This window comes from Sapajus apella, unplaced genomic scaffold (genome assembly GCF_009761245.1).
Source record: "Sapajus apella isolate SASKATOON/1434 unplaced genomic scaffold, GSC_monkey_1.0 scaffold17, whole genome shotgun sequence".
In the NCBI taxonomy this organism is placed as follows: Eukaryota; Metazoa; Chordata; class Mammalia; order Primates; family Cebidae; genus Sapajus; species Sapajus apella.
In genome coordinates, this window is record NW_022436957.1 from 26,322,242 (window position 1) to 26,339,110 (window position 16,869).

The following is a 16,869-nucleotide window of genomic DNA, read 5'->3' on the forward strand; positions in this document are numbered from 1 at the left end:
CACCCAATTTTCTCCTCCCCCAACTCCAAATACCTTCCAGATAAAGATCTTTTTTCTTTTTTAATCTTGCACACCCAAATCAGACTAAATGATTTAAAAGGAAACAGAATTGGGGGGTACGATTTAGAAATCGCTGTAAATGTTAGCAGTTCTTGATCAAGGGAATGGAATTGCCTGAAAACTGCCTCAGTCCCCAAGAATAAATGCAAAAATAAGTCAAAAGAAAACAGAGTAATATAGAATGTAGTAACAAAATTGCATTTTGTTCCCATCACAATGCAAAACTTCAGAAAGCTAGGTGGCACCACTTTTCTTGCACAATATATTATCACTGTCATGTCACACAAGGGTGGTCAAAAGCACACCCACCAACATTCAAGAGGCAGGACAAGTGAGACGGTTTGACTGCTCTGAGAATCAGGAACTTGCAGAACAAAATCTTACTTATTTGTGGGGGTTCATTCAGGGTGGTGGCAAAAATATTAAAGGAAAAATATTAGAGATAGCTTTAGGGAATAGCCACAAACCTTTTTGGAAAGCCAAAGGTTTACATAACTTGTAATGATTGAATGGGTCGAAGGCAACCAGCTCTTACCCTAGGGCATTAGGACAGTAGAAGGAATTGTAAAAGAAGTTTTTCAGATAAGTCTGTTTACCCCCACCTCCATTAGCAAAACCTTTGATCATCCCAGAGTATTTAACTGCTTCAACTCATGGGTTCTGCAGAAGTTAATTATCTGCTAATGCTGTTTATCTAAAGGCCCTTGTCCTTTGATATGCTAAATAAAACCCTGGAGTAGAGGCCGGCTGCCATTAACTCCTTCCAGTGAGTGGCCCGGGGACACCCCAGCCCGCTCATTCACTGTATTCTGTGAGTGAGTATAGGTTATTCATCCAACCCTGAGTCAGGGTCTGCAGGACAGACGCCCGCAGGTGGTGACCCCAACATTTATTTTGTTAATATGTTTGAAATCTCCATCATAAAACATTACCTGGTCAACATTCTAGAAAAAAGGCTAAGAGGACAAAATCAAGTCAGGAAGTCTTTGGAGGAATGCAGGTGGGAAACACATTGCGCATCTCCTATACAACAGTACTTTCAGTCTTCTGTGTGGAAAGCTGAGCGGCAATACCTGAAATCATTATACTGATAGTGGGAATGAAGACTAATTATGGGCCAGGTACAGTGGCTCACACCTATAATCCCAACATTTTGGGAGGTTGAGGCGAGCAGATGGCTTGAGCTCATGAGTTCAACACCAGCCTGGGCAATATGGCAAAACCCCATTTATACTAAAAATACAAAAGTTAGCCAGGTATGGTGACACAAGTCTGTAATCCCAGCTACTAGGGAGTCTGAGGTGGGAGGATTATTTGAGCTTCGGAGTTTGAGGCTGCAGTGAGCCAAGATCATGCCACTGCACTCCAGCCTAGGTAACAGAGTAAAAATCTGTCTCAAAAACAAACAAACAAACAAAATCAGGTATGTCTCTGAAAATGAGCACCACAGTGAACCAGTGGAAACCAAACAGATTTGAAGTAATTTTCTATTTCAAAATCAGTCATTTAAAAGGGACAACCCAGGATGTGGGAAACAAGAGGAAGGGAATAAAATAGTGCATATACTATTTAAAAAGTTGTCTTAAAAATTATCTTTGACATTCTTTATATAGGAGGGTAATTCAATAGTAAATGAGGGAATTCCCTTATAAAAATGTTCCAAGACTGGGCAACATAGCAAGGCCCCATCTCTACAAAAAATAAATTAGCTGGACATGGTGGGGTGTGCCTGTGGTCCCAGCTACTCAGGAGGCTGAGGCAGGAGAATCACTTGAACCCAGGAGTTTGAGGCTGCAGTGAGCCATGATCATGCCACTATACTCCAGCCTGGGTGGCAGAGTGAGATCTTGTCTCTAAAAAAGAAAATCCAGTTAACACATGACGGGGTTTCTGACAGAGACTGTGAGAATGCATATAAGACTTCAGAGACATAATCAACTTCATGTACTCTATTTAGACCCTAATTTGGATAAGCTTGTTAAAAAAAAAAATCCATGAAACTATTTGAGAAAATTACCACTGGATATTCAGTTTATTAGTTTTGTAAGTTGTAATGAGTGTACTTTGCTTATATTGAAAGTTTATTTACCAATGAATTGGTATGTCTAGGATTTGTTTCAAAATAATCTAGGGGGAGGTGGGATGCGAATATAGATGAAATAAGAATGTTTACATATAGATAATTTTGGGAGCTGGGTAATAAATGAGGAACCATTATATCTCTACTTGCATATATTTGCAATTTTTCATGTATTAAAAAAAATGTAGTGGAAACTTTTTTTTTTTTTTGAGGTAGTTTCGCTCTGTTGCCCAGGCTGAAGTGCAGTGGCATAACCATGGCTCACTGCAGGCTTGACCTCCTGGGCTCAAGCGATCCTCTCACCTTAGCCTCATGAGTAGCTGGGACTACAGGCCTATGCCACCATGACCAGATAATTTGTGTATTTTTTGAATAGACAAGAGTTTCACTATGTTGCCCAGACTGGTCTTGAACTCCAGGCCCAAGCCTTCCTCCCACCTCAACCTCCGAAAGTGTTAGGATTACAAGCATCAGCCACCATGCCCAGCCTGGAAATAATTTTGAATTTAAATGTGCTTAATCACTGAAAACATCACCTACTATAATTCATTCATGGTAACTTCCACGTAAAAGTTGTAAAGGTTTACTACAGACCCTAGCAAAATGAGTATCAGAGCATTATTTGTCTTTGAAATGACAAAGATTTTTTTTAAAAAAAGAAAACTACTTATTCTTTTGTAAATAACATTTTAAAGTGGAACGAAAAGAAGTTCTTAACATATTCCAACTTTTATATAAAACCTGCTTATGTATAATTTACCAAATGTTCCAATTGGAGTAATGTCCACTTAATACACCAAATCTAACATTACTTGTTCTAATAAAGGAAGACAAATGTGATGATTATGTTTGTGAGACAGCATATTTCAGACCAGAAATAAGAGTGCTGACACTAAAACTAATTTGATACTGTAAATTTCTAACTACACAGAAAAGATGCAGAATGTAGTGCTTGCTTTTAGTTTATTAATTTATTTTGCAGGAATCTTTGATTTTGCGAATATGTACTGTTTGGAGGTACGATGCATGCAGAGCCTTTTAAAATGCCTTTGTACAATTTCATCTCAAAATGATTTCATTCACAGCATACACAGAAATCTAAAAGAGACATGGTATTTACAAGATTTAATAACTTTTTGCTGCTTTAATGAAGAAACTGATCAATTCTTTTACAGTAGGAAAAGAAACATGGACATTGGGTATCATAAATAATTCAGAATTGTTCAGTCTCAAAGTAATTTTTCATGGCTTTAGAATTAAAATTGAGTCATCATTCTATTAATCTCTGAATGCCCAAGCCATGCAAAATCTACTTCTATTAAATATTTGGGGATGCAAATAATACAGGAAAAAAAAGTCTGGTGAATGTGAAAACGTCATCAGAATTAACTTTTACAATAGGCAAATACTGTTAATTCTTTCAAAAAGATACAGTAGTGGTGCAACACAGACAGTGCCCAATTTATTCTGATTTTTAAAAGTAACATTTCAGTTGTCATTTTTCTTTCTCTACAGATATACAGACACATATGGTAACATGGACTCATTCAAGGTCTAACAATGGTACAATATTAAAATAATTCAATTTTTAACTATAAAGGGACATCTTCACATTCCAGGATACATCATTGATATTTTTAAAGGACAATTCTTCTATGCCTTATATTCTTTTTGCTTATACTGTCAGAAATACATTACAATTACCTCTTAAAAGACTATATAAAATTGAATTGCCACAGAAGGTTGGATATGAACCCTGGATAACTGTGACAAAGCAATGACAAAATTTAAGGAAACATTGATTTATCTGCATAATTAAAAAGTACTAAAATTGAGACCAGCTCCTTAAAAATTAAACTGCTTATCACACTTCCCATTTCTTCCAGGGAAATAAACAAATTAGCAACACTTTCCCCACCATCATTATTAATCTGCTCTAAAACTACATTTTTACAATGCATTTCTTTGTTTCTTTAAAACTCCCTGCCTCTACTCTCTTCCAAACAAAGTATCAATTCAAAACATTTTACAATGCTTAGAAAGTTTCTGGCTCCCGTATTACCATTTTAAACTTTTAAAAACGACTCCAAAATTTAAGGGGCAATGTACTTTAACAAAATGGCAAATGTGCTTTCTAAAATCCCAGTTTACAAAATAGCAAAATAATGTAAAGTGTATAGTCAGGTCTATATGTTACCAGATACATCAAACTAGTCATTTTAAAGAAGAAAACCTCTTACAAGAAACAAGAAGTGCACCAGCTGATCCAAAGAGCACAAGCACCTCAGCAGCCAGTCATCATCCAATTTATACCCTACTACTTACATGCCAATTGTCTGTACATACCAACTGACTACAAGATCCTTTTGAAAAGGCACCTTGAAAGTTGGGTGAATTCTTGTTCAAACTGGTCATAGGCAAAAAGCAGTCTACATATGGGAGACACAGTTAAATATATCAAATTTATCAGTGTGAAGTCATTTTGCCTATGTTGGCATATGAAATTTGTGCACAATTAAAAACATGTATAAAACTTCCTTAAAATCAATCTGATACCGCATACCCCACCCTTTACACCTATCAAATAGACTGTGTGCTCTCTTTTCCTGGCAGGTGAAAACAATGATTGACTAGATATATCACCAAAGGATTGAAACCATGCATCTACTGTATAACAGCTTATTAACCTTGATGTGTTTTCATGCAATAGTTTTAAAGTCATCTACATGGTTTTATAAAGCATCAGACTGTTTTCAGACATGCTACTTTCATTCTGAACTGACAACTGCCAAGTTAATTGCTTCCACTTCAGCATATCACTATGAATACTGGTAAGCCTTTTACCTAGGACACCAAGCAGTATATATATATATTTTCCCCTAAATTGTAACTTAAAACCAAGTGGGGTCGACCATCACTAAAGAGATATAAACCATACAAAGGCAAAGGCATATTACAGAACAGTAGGACGGCTAGACTGTTATCGAGACAGAGACCAGTGTTACAAAAACCTTTAAAGAACGTTGTTTTGGGGGCCATGCTTTTAAGCCCATCTGCTTTCTCACCCTTATTTTCACAGTTTTGCCACAGTTGTTTTATGAGAGATGTTTTATCAGTGTAATTACTACGCTTCCTTTGGGAGACAAGTGGATATATTTTGGGGAATTTTTCACATAGGAAAAAATGTTTTCAAAGCTGTAGGCAGAGTGTGAAATTATGATTCTGATGGAAAACTATGATGAGTTATTATGCCTTTGGTTTCATTATGCTATTAAGAGCAGCTTGTTTTTCCAGGTCTGCCAGAGATTACTGCTAAGTTAGAAGGGTGTGTGTGTGTGTATGGGGGTTGGGGGAGGAACCTGATGGGAGAGTGGATGGATATTCCTAAGATGATATCCTCAGGTAAAATCCTTTAGGATGGGAGAACCCACTAACTTTATTGCTGTTTATACTCACCAAAATGAGGGGAGATTCCAAAACTCCAATTCTGAGCTAAGGAACTCCAACAATGGCAGAGACCTCAATTAAATGTGCTATTATTAAGTTTCCAGTGATGCACCCTGGTGAGTCACATCATTTTATATCTCTTCAGTTATCCACACCCTGAAGTTCTGTTTCACAAATAAGGAGTGCTTTCAAATTACCTGAACTGCCTGTACATACTCAACTGACCTCTTGATACAGTTATGTTAAAGTTTAAAAGTTCTTTGTTTCAAAGTTCTCTATGTTCACCTTTCTCTGAATAATTTTTGACCATCTTTCTCTTGCTTCACAAATAATGCAGTGTGCAACTTTGTTATTGGCCAACTGTAATGCCCCTCACATTGGTTTATTAACATAAGTGCAAGTAAGTCTTTATTCAACAGCTAATATTGATTTCTTCTCAGCTAAATTAGGATTATGGCACAAAGTTTTATCTGTGCTGTAAACATCATGAATTTATCACCAAATTGGAAGGAGGGGGGAAAAAAAAAACTAAAAGTCCCTATGGAACTGCAAAAGTTTAAGAAGCACAGCTGAGCTCAAGATTTCCAAATGGATTTTGGAATGGACTTGCGTTTGGCATACATTCACTGTGCTACTGGCAAAGCGCAGTTTTACGAGAATATCATTTATAAAATCATACTTTGCAAGGACTTGTTTGTTATTTTGAAAACCAATGGCCTTAATAAAAGCATGCAGTAACTTAAAAAAATGCATCTCTGATGTGGCATAAGTAGGTCTTAGTTACCAGTGTTGATAGAGCTTGATGAATCACTGTACAAGCCAAAGGGATCTTACCACCTCTGATTGTACTTTTCAACAAAAGGCATGATATGCCTAGTTCCTGACTGCTACAAATCACATTTTAAAACATTTTGTTTGTGTGCATGTATGTGTGTTGGAAATTACCCCTGAAAAAAGCAGCAATTACAAATACCCTTATTAATTTGCCCAAAAAAAAATATTCTAGGTGCTTTTTCCCATTGTCCTCTTTAGCAGGAAGCAATGGGAAGAAGCACGGGGAGCCTTGGTTTTCCAGAGAGTGGTGACCAGGTAAGTCTGCTCTGGGAATTCACAGTTTGCATAAACTGTAATATTTCATACCATGATTCAAAGTTCTAGTTTAAAAAATAAGGGCCACTCAGCAGTAACTTTAACAATTGGGGTTCCACAGAAGAGCTCTTGACTTCTGTGTGTACATTCTTTCAGCAGTGAATCCTTTCCCAGTTTCAAGTATCCCTTTCTCTCACTCTGTAGTGAGTTAAGAAAGGAGAAAAAAAAAACCTCCCTATTTTTCCTTTCACGGAGCACAATGACCACAGTGCCATTCCTCCTCCCCGCTGTGCAACTGAAAATGAAAGGCTGGGTGGATGAATAGAGTCCCGAGGTTTCCTTTTCTTCTGGTGGTGCTCAGTTTCACTTTCAACCTGGTGTAGACTTTTCTGAATTCAGGTGTACCGTGGCATCTCACACTGCTCACAGCGATTTAGTGCTGGGTGGTTAAGAAAGGTGCAGCTATCACAATTCCATGGAGCCCCTTCATAGTCTTCATCTCGAGGTTGTGTCCGAGGGCTTTGTATGGAGCCAGTTAGATGCTCTAAGGGAGGTTAGGATTGAGGAGGAGAGGGAGGGGGAAAGTAAATAGATTAACCTTTTTCCAAGTATAATCCCAACAAAAAAGAAAAATACCACAAAAAGCAAGGCAGGTGATTGCCGACTTTAATATGTAAACCAATTAGTAAACGTATCTAATAGAAATGCATAGTTGAACAGAAAGTTTTTTTTTTTTTACTTTGTTCTAATTACCTTTTTTTTTTGGCTATAAGAAGATACATATATGTCCAGAATAGATTGCCTTCCTAGTTGATTACCCATAAATAGTAGATAGTTATGCTTTATTCCAGCCAAATGAAAAAAAAAGAGAAATGTTCTATAGCATGTTAAATTCTGTCACCTCTTAAGTTCTCCCTGACTTCAGCCCACCTTGACTTTTCCTTACTATCCACACTATATTAAACATCTGACTAAATGTGTGCCCTCTTCCATGACAACTTAAGCTCTACAATATACATGTATTTTATATTATTGGTTCATAAATAGCAGTGGCAGTTCATAACAAAGTTTTCCCCAAAACTGAAGAGAAAGATTCTACAGTTCGTTTTTCATACAGCTAAATTCATTCAATATGAAAGGCTTTTATTCTCATATTCTATCCTACATTTTTGGCATTAAAAATCCTTCATATATCAGGTTTTTGAAATGCCCATACCTGGCAACCTTATGTTGGTCCCCAGGATTTTATAAAGAAAGCCAAACTTGTATTTCTCTTCGGTCCTCATTCCCTCTGGCTTTGTGCTCAAAAAAGCTCTCTGCATCTAGAGTCAACCTGTAAATTCTGCCTTTTAGGAAACAGTCCTTACTGAGACTGAGGTCAATGAATAGGAGACTAAAGATCTCCAGATGGAATTCACCCTGGAATCTAGGATAATTGGAAATTGTCACTATGAACTGGAAATGAGGTAAGCAATACCTTTTTAAATAGGTAACAAAAGAAACAGATCTAGAGAAGCTTTGTCAGTTACTATTTTGGGCTAGGCATATCTTCCACTGGAAATTAACAAGCTGACTTCTAGTTTATCAATTTGCCTTATATGACAAATGGCATAATATCCCCCAAGAGGTAAAGAGAACTGAATTTTAGACCCTGAACCTTACTCCAAGGTATGATAATGCTCAGCCTCAATCAGGAAGGTGATCTTAGCCTTATAATATAACAGCCGCTTCCTATGATATAAATGGGAGATGGGCTTGTTTCTCTTGCTTCAACTCTTGCTTTTTAACTGCCATTATCACCCACCTGTGTCTTCTGGCTCATGACTCCAAAACATGTAGATTTAATACAGTTTTCTTTTTTGTCTCATATGGAGGAATAAAAAGCATGCTGTTAAAGCCTTCTGTTAGAGGAAAAATGTTTACTATGGCATTTTCAGAAAAGGACCTCTTTTGTCTTTCCCTTTTAAAAAAACAATATGCCCAAAAACCTAACACTTAAAAAAAAATCATATCTTACTGTTGCTGGTTTTTAATAGACATGCTCTAAAACTCAATGTTGCTATAAGTGTGAAATATACACCAGATTCCAAAGACTTAGTATAATAATAAAAGGATGTAAAACATCTCACTGAAAGTTTTATATTGATTTCATTGAAATAATATTTTGTATATATAGTATTATGTAAAATATATTAAAATTAATTTCATCTTTGCTACTAAAATTTAAACTTATATATGTGGCTTGCATTGTATTTCTATCGCACAGCACAGCCTTAGAAACTCAGTATAGATAAATTTTTTTTGTTTTTGAGACTGAGTCTCACTCTTGTTGCCCAGGCTGGAGTGCAGTGGTACGATCTCGGCTCACTGCAACCTCCGCCTCTCAGGTTCAAGTGATTATCCTGCCTCAGCCTCCTGAGTAGCTGGGACTATAGCGCTTGCTAGCACACATGGCTAATTTTTAGTATTTTTAGTAATGATGGGGATTCACCATGTTAGCCAGGGTGGTCTTGATCTCCTGACCTCATAATCCATCCACCTTGGCCTCTCAAAGTGCTGGGATTACAGGCATGAGCCACTGCGCCCGGCCCAGTATAGGTAATTTTTTAAAGCAAAAAATAAAGGTATGGCTTTATTATAATTCTACATGGATTAACATGTGTCTTTGGTCTGCACAAAATCTGGACACACAAGTACAAACCATCTGCAGCTGCTGCCTGGGTGTCATGGATGTCTGCCTGTACTTTGGAGGTCACGCTAATTCTTCGGGCTTTTCTCTCAATTGTGCAGGGGTCTGAGGAGTCTGTGTAAGAAGAAGCAAAGCCAGAAAGAAGTGATCCAGTCTTTCAACTGCAAGGGTGAACAGGCTCACAAGCTCTTTCATGCAACCACACAGCTGAGTGCATTTACCCTTCCTATTACTTCATGTTACCTTTAGCAAGGGATGGTACCATATTTAATACTGCTTTTACAACCTTTACAGAGCAATGGTTCTTACAACTTTTTCCATCTTCTCAAATTATACCTTCTCCCATTACTTAGAACAAATGCCCTATTTCACTGTTTTCTACTTTTTAGTAGATTAGGGGTACAACTCAGTGATAGCAAATAAATGTCAATGTGAAAGCAAAATTTGGGAAATTATACTTTAGCAATTATCTGATTAGGCAATAATTTAAACATTATGGGCACTATCCATATAGTAAGGCTATTATAATGATGAAATGTGATGAAAATGACAGGTTTTTTTTTTTTTTTTTTTTTTTTTTGGGAGATAGTGTCTTGCTCTGCTGTCTAGACTGGAGTACTGTGGCACAATCATGGCTCAGTGCAGCCTTGATTTCCTGGGCTCAAGTGATCCCTCCTGCCTCAGCCTCCCAAGCAGCCAAGACTACAGGTGCATGCCAACACCATGCCCAGCTATTTTCTGTAGAGATAGGGTCTATGTTGCCCAGACTGGTCTCAAACTCCTGGCCTCAAGTGATCCTCTCACCTCAGCCTCCCAAAGTGTTGGTATTATGGGCAGGAGCCACCATGTCTGGTGGATATTTTAAAAAAATAGCAGTACTTGAAAAATCAGCACTTGATATAATATTATGTACTGACAACCATGTGCTCCCAAATCAGTTCATGAATTCTAATTACCTATGTGTGCAGAAGCTCAGTAGACACTTTGAAACACAGACAGGAGCTATAGGCATCCTAGTATCTTGCTAGAAGATTGTTTCTATAAATGTATAGGTTGTCAGTAAGCAACTCTTTGTGTTAAAAATGAAAGACGGCAGCATTTACATTATTTGCCCTTAGGAACCAAAGGAAGATCTTGCGTTTTCTAATCAATTCTGAGCCCACAGTACAACTCGTCTTTGGAAACCACTGCTCCAGAATTCAAAGCAGGGTGCTCAGGTACTTAAACACTCCACCGTCAGAGTAAACAAAAGCAGAGTGAATGCCTTCTTAGGCTCCAAAGAATAAGGTAAAATTATGTTTCTCAGATTTGCAAAGTACTTCTATAGAGTCACGTACCTTATCTCACTAACTCTTAAAACTTTTGGAGTATTTGACTGGATTTTCCCTTTGTGGTGCTCAGCTTGGGTCTGAACAAGGTCACGTGGCCAAGATGATCAGGACCAGTGCTCAGATTGTGGGACATCAAGGTCAGTGTGCTTGCCACTGTACAAGTTACTGTGATGAGGGTTGGGGAGACCTTCTAAGCCCACTGAAGAGCACACAAACACATTGTATTGTTTAACTACAAAGTCCAATCCGCCACTGTTTGAGTTACTAGTAAGGGTTGGGAGACTTTCTAAGCCCACTGAAGAGTGCACGTACACACTGTATTGCTTAACTACAAAGTCCATTCCAAAAAGGCTTGTTCCTCTGTCTCTTTCCTTCTATCTCCTTCACATTCTTTCTCTAATTATCATACTTGCTATTCAGATAAACTATATTCCACATGGATTTCTGGTATATATCTGTAATAACTCCAAGCATTTTATTCAAACCAGTAAACCTATTCTACCAGTAATTTGTGCTTTACTGGTGAATTTTTTTTTTTTTTATTTGAGTGGTACTGCAAACCAATCTGTGCTAAACTATATGTACTTTTAGAAAGGGCTGATTTAGTTTCAAATACAAAATGAGAATCTGCAAGTACTTAATGGAAAACAAATTTGATTTTATGGAGAAAACTGAATAGCTTCTATAAATCTGTGATGAAAAGGCTTACCAAAAAATTATAGAATTTAATGGAGTTCTACTGTTTCTAACAGAAAAAGATAAAAAACAAGTTAAAGGCGATTTGGCATATAACAGAACCATTTATACTTTCACCAACAATATATATTATTATAGAATTACAACTACTACATTTCTAAAATAGAAATTCATTTATAGTGAAGATTACTGTTTTAGATGGCTTCCTAGTCTACTTGTTATTAAAAGTGTACAGATGTAGAGTATAAACTGCTTGGGGTAGGAGTCGTGTTTTCCCTTTGTAACATCAAGCATCTATCTAAATCATCAAGCTACGCATTGAGCATTCGATACCTATTTAAGAAATTGTAACCAAAATCCCATTACAACTAACTCTAAGGGACTATCAGTTTTAGCAAACTCTATTTGAGTTAAATGAGCCATAGAAAAGAGTCTTGTAGGCCAGGAACCATGGCTTATGGCTGTAATCACAGCACTTTGGGAGGCTGAGGTAGCAAGATTGCTTCAGCCCAGGAGTTGGAGACCAGCCTGGGTAACATGGCAAAACCCTGTCTGCACAAAAAATACAAAAATTAGCCAGGTGTGGTGGTGTGCATCTGTAGTGCCAGCTACTCAGGTGGCTGAGGCAGGAGGATGGCTTGAGCCTGGGGGGTCGAGGCTGCAATGAGCTATGATCAGGCCACTGCACTCCAGCCTGGGCAACAGAGCGAGACCCTGTCTCAAAACAAAAACAAAGTCTTTTTAATGTAAAAGTACTTGTAGAGAGCTAGATGAAGCTTGATATTAATGAAACCACGTCATGGAATATTAATGCAAGCCTTGCTCAATTCCCAGCCAAGGAGGATACCAAATAGGAACCTCCCACCTCAAATACATGGTGTTGGTCCCAAAGACAGAAGGCAAAATGACGTTTTTTTTTTTTTTTTTCAAACAGCATCTCGCTTTGTCACCCAGGTTGGAGTGCAGTGGTGTGATTTCAGCTCACTGCAACCTCTGCCTCCCAGGTTCAAGTGACTCTTGTGCCACAACCTCCCAAGTAGCTAGGATTATAGGTACACACCACTAGGCCCAGCTAATTTTTGTATCTTTAGTAGACACGGGGATTCACCATGTTGGCCAAGCTGGTCTTAAACTCCTGATCTCAAGTGATCCTCCCACATGGGCCTTACAAAGTGCTGGGATTATAGGCATGAGCCACCACGCCGGCCTCAGAATGACCTATTAACACTAATAACACCATTGCTAGAAAACTACAATCTGACTATACAGTATCCTGGCAGCAGATCCATCTCATTACCCCAGGAAAATTTCTTTTTTCATGGTCTTATATATACTCCTTTGTTAAGTGTCTGTTCAAGTGTTTTACCCTTTTTTATTGAGTTCTTTGTATTTTTATTACTGTGTTGTAGAAATTCTTTATATACTCTGGATACCATCCGTCATCAGATACATATTTTACAAATATTTTCTCCCAGTCTGTGGTTTGCCTTTTCATTTTCTTAATAGTGTCACTTGATGAGCAGAAGTGCTGAACTTTAATGAAGACTAATTTATCAATTGTTTTTCTTTTTCTTGCTTCCTGTGACCTGTCTAAAAACTTTTATACCTAAGTTGCAAAGATACTGTTTTGTTCGGAAGCTTTATAGTTTAACTTTTATACTTAGGTATATGACCTATCTCAAATATTTTTCTATGAGGTGAGGTATAGATCAAACTGTATGTTTTTTCCACATGGATATCCAGTTCTTCCAGCTTTGCTTGTTGAAAAAACATTACTTTCTCTATTGATTGCTTTGGTGCTTTTGTCAAATATCAACTGACAGTGTGACTGGGGGGTGTACATCTGGGCTCTCTATTCTGTTCCAATGATCTATTTCTTTATTCCTATACCAATATCACACTGTGGTCATTGTAGCTTTATACTAAGTCCTGAAGTTGGTTAGTCTAAGACTTCTTTTTTTTTTTTTTTTTTTCTTGAGACAGGGTCTTGCTCTGTCACCCAGGATAGATTACAGTGCTACAATTACGGCTTACTGCAGCTTCAACATCCTGTGCTCAAGCAATACTACTGCCTCAGCCACCAAAATAGCTAGGACTATAGGTGAGCACTACCAAGCCTGGCTAATTTTTAAATTTTTTTGTAGATGAGGTCTCACTATGTTGCCCAGGCTGTTCTCAAACTCCTGAGCTCAAGTGATCCTCTTGACTTAAGTCTCCCAAAATGCTAGATTTGCAGGTGAGCCATTGCACCGAGCCAGTCTAAGACTTCTGGTTGTTCTTTTTCAAGATAATTTTGGATGTTCTAGGACTTTCTGTATTTCCATATGAATTTGATAATCAGTTTGTTAATTTAAAAAGTACCACCACCTAACGGGGTTATAATTGGTATTATACTGTATCTACATATCAATCTTGTAAGAACAAGTATCTCAAAAATATTGATTCAGTTATGAACATGGTGTATCACTACATTTACTTAGGTCTTCTTAAATATCTTTTGGCAATGTTTCATAGTTTTCAATGTATACATCTCTGGAAAAATGTATTCCTAAGTGTTAAATGGTTTTTGATGGTATTGTAAATGAAATTATCTTTTAAATTTTATTTTCTAATTGTTTACTGATATTGTAAAATTATGTTTATATATTGACCTTGTATCCTGAGGCCTTGTTAAATTGGTTAGTTCTAATAGTTTTTCAGTCCCCTTAGGATTTTAAAAATAATTGTCATCTGTAGTATATATAATATTTTATTTCTTCTTTTCCAATATTTATGCTTTTTTTTTTCCTCTTACTGCATGGGCTAAGAACTCCAGGCACAGTGTTGAACAAAAGTGGTGAGAATAGACATCCTTGCATTGTTCCCAATATTAGTGCTTTCAGGATTGCATTATTTAAGTAATAATGGTAGCTAAAGGTTTTTGAAAGATGCCCTTTATGAGACTGAAAGAGTTCCCTTCTAAGTTTGTTAAAAGTTTTTGTCTATTAGGAATGACTGTTGAATTTTGTCAAACGTTTTTCCTGTATCTGGTAAAGCGATCATATACTTTTTCTCCCTTTTAATATGGTGAATTACACTGGTTGTTTTTTTAATGCTTATATTCCTAAGCCAAACTCAACTTGGTCATGATGTATTACCTTTTTAAAATATGTTGTGAATATAAATAAATGAGATAGATAGAAAACAGAATTATGTATTTTTATGTTCATGAGGGGCGGATACATAACTTTACCAGGTTTTGGAATCAGAGTTCTGCTAGCTCCATAAAAAAAGATGGGGTACAACAACAGTGAACCCGAATGTAAACTATAGGCTTTGAGTGATTATGAGGTCTCAATATAAGTTCATCAATGGTAACAAACGTACCACTCTGGTGTAGGATGCTGATAATGGAGGGGGGCTTTGAATTTGTGGGGGCAGGAGGTATACTGAAAAATCTCTGCAACTTCCTCTCAGTAACATGAAAAGAAAATGAAAAAACAAAACAGAATTATGGGAAGCATTCCCTCCTGTATTTTCTCAGAGTTTGTGTAAGATTGGTAATTTTTCTTTCTTTCTTAAATATGTGGTATAGTTTACCCACCAGTGAATCCATCTGGATCTGGAGTTTTCTTTGTGGGGAAAATTTTGATAGTAGATTCAGTTTCCTTTATATATATATATATATATATATATATATATATATATATATATATATAAAAATATGTAAATAAATATTTACTGTTTCATGTTGTTTTCAGTTTGGATAGATTATATTGTTCAGGAAATTTGTCCATTTTATCTAAGGTGGCAAGCTTACCGGCATAAAGATGTCCATCACTTTCCCTTATTATCATTGTAATGGATAACCCAACTTTCATTTTTGATTGTGTTAATTTGTGTTCTCTTTTTTTATAGATCAGTCGATGTTGAAGTTTATTGATTTTATCTTTTCAAAGATCAAACTCTTGCTGTGTTAACTTTTTCTGTTTTCTATCTCACTGACTTACCTTTCTTCTAATTTGTTTTTACTTTGTTCTAGTTTCTTAAGGTAGAATTTTAGATCATTTATTTTAGATATTCCCGTCTTACATGAGCATTTAAAGCTATGAATTTCCTTCTAAGCACTGCTTTAACTATTGCATAGAAAAGAATTTGCCTTGCCCAAAGAGAGGTCTGGCTTTGTCCCTGGATCAAAACCTTGAGATTTCCTGAGTAATAGCAGTATCTTTGTTATTTATGGTGGGTCCCTCAGAGCACAAGATATAGTTTGGCTGTGTCTCCACCCATATATCATCGTGAATTCCCATGTGTGGTGAGAAGTAATTGAATCATGGGGGCAGGTCTTTCCCGTGCTGTTCTTGCGATAGTAAGTCTCACAAGATCTGGTGGTTATTATAAGGGAGAGTTTTCCTGAACAAGCTCTCTTTGCCTGCCACCAACCATGTAAGATATGACTTGCTCCTTCTTGCCTTCCATGATAATTGTGAGGCCTCCCCAGCCATAAGAACTGTAAGTCCAATAAACCTCTGTCTTTTGTAAATTGCCCAGTCTTGGGTATGTCTTTACCAGCAGCATGAAAACAGACTAATACGCCATACCTATAGAGAGTTTATGCTGATGGATGGCCCATGGTGAACATGTTTTCCACCATTTCTCATCAACTTGGTCCTGTTTCCAGGATAAAAACTTTCTAATGCACTCCCTTAGATAGGGCAATTCCTCCAAGACAGCTCCTTGAATCAATTAACTAAAGTTTGTCTGGCAATACTTCTTTCGAAGACATTCAGGCAAAATCAAGTTTAAAGACAGATTTTATGACCCCAAAAGACTAAACTGATCAATGATAAATATACACCTCAGTGACTTTCAGCATGAAACTGCACATAATGCTGCCAAGGTGCCAAATCTGGCACTTGGCAGTCATCCACTAAGATTCTTCTTTGTACCATTTTTAGAAATCAATAGACTATTTTTTGGCCAGGTGCAGGGCTCACACCTGCAATCCCAGCACTTTGGGAGGCCAAGTCACTTGAGGCCAGGAGTTCAAGACCAGCCTCACATGGTGAAACCCTGTCTCTACTAAAAACACAAAAATTAGCCGGGCATGGTGGTGGGCGCCTGTAATCCCAGCTACTTGAGAGGGCGAGACAGGAGTAAGGCTTGAACCCGGGAGGTAGAGGTTGCCGTGAGCTGAGATTGTGCCACTGCAATTCCAGCCTGGGCGACATGTCGTGTGAGTCTCCATCTCAAAAAGAAAACAAAAAAAAAAACCCCACTCTGTACTGAGCTTAATATATGTAGAAAATGATTCAACCAAAATTTAAGTAATTAGGTCAGGTAGTATTATTTAGATAGAATTTATACTTTCCTTAATTAAAAATAAGTCTGATGAGATGTTAAATGTTATATTCCCTGGAAATTTTCTTAAAAATAAGGCATTCTCCACTATTCTATGTATTTTTGTGATCAATCTACCTTGAGTTGCTTAAGGCAAA

At 37.2% G+C, this 16,869-nt stretch overlaps 1 protein-coding gene across 10 annotated transcripts in view; it reads right to left on the minus strand.

Moving 5' to 3' along the window:
- Positions 1 to 3,086: 3,086 nt before the first annotated feature.
- The window catches only part of TAB3 (TGF-beta activated kinase 1 (MAP3K7) binding protein 3), a 62,218-nt gene continuing 48,435 nt past the window's right edge, over positions 3,087 to 16,869 (minus strand). For 7 of the 10 annotated variants that reach the window (XM_032286192.1, XM_032286189.1, XM_032286191.1 and 4 more), the window contains 2 exons: positions 9,378 to 9,479; positions 3,087 to 7,220 (listed from right to left, as the gene is read on the minus strand). In XM_032286192.1, the coding sequence (XP_032142083.1) occupies positions 7,072 to 7,220; positions 9,378 to 9,479 (251 nt within the window). In that variant the 3' untranslated portion in view covers positions 3,087 to 7,071. Of the gene's footprint in view, positions 7,221 to 9,377; positions 9,480 to 16,869 lie in introns of those variants that run through there. The other 3 variants (XM_032286193.1, XR_004271168.1, XR_004271167.1) reach the window with 3 other exon arrangements.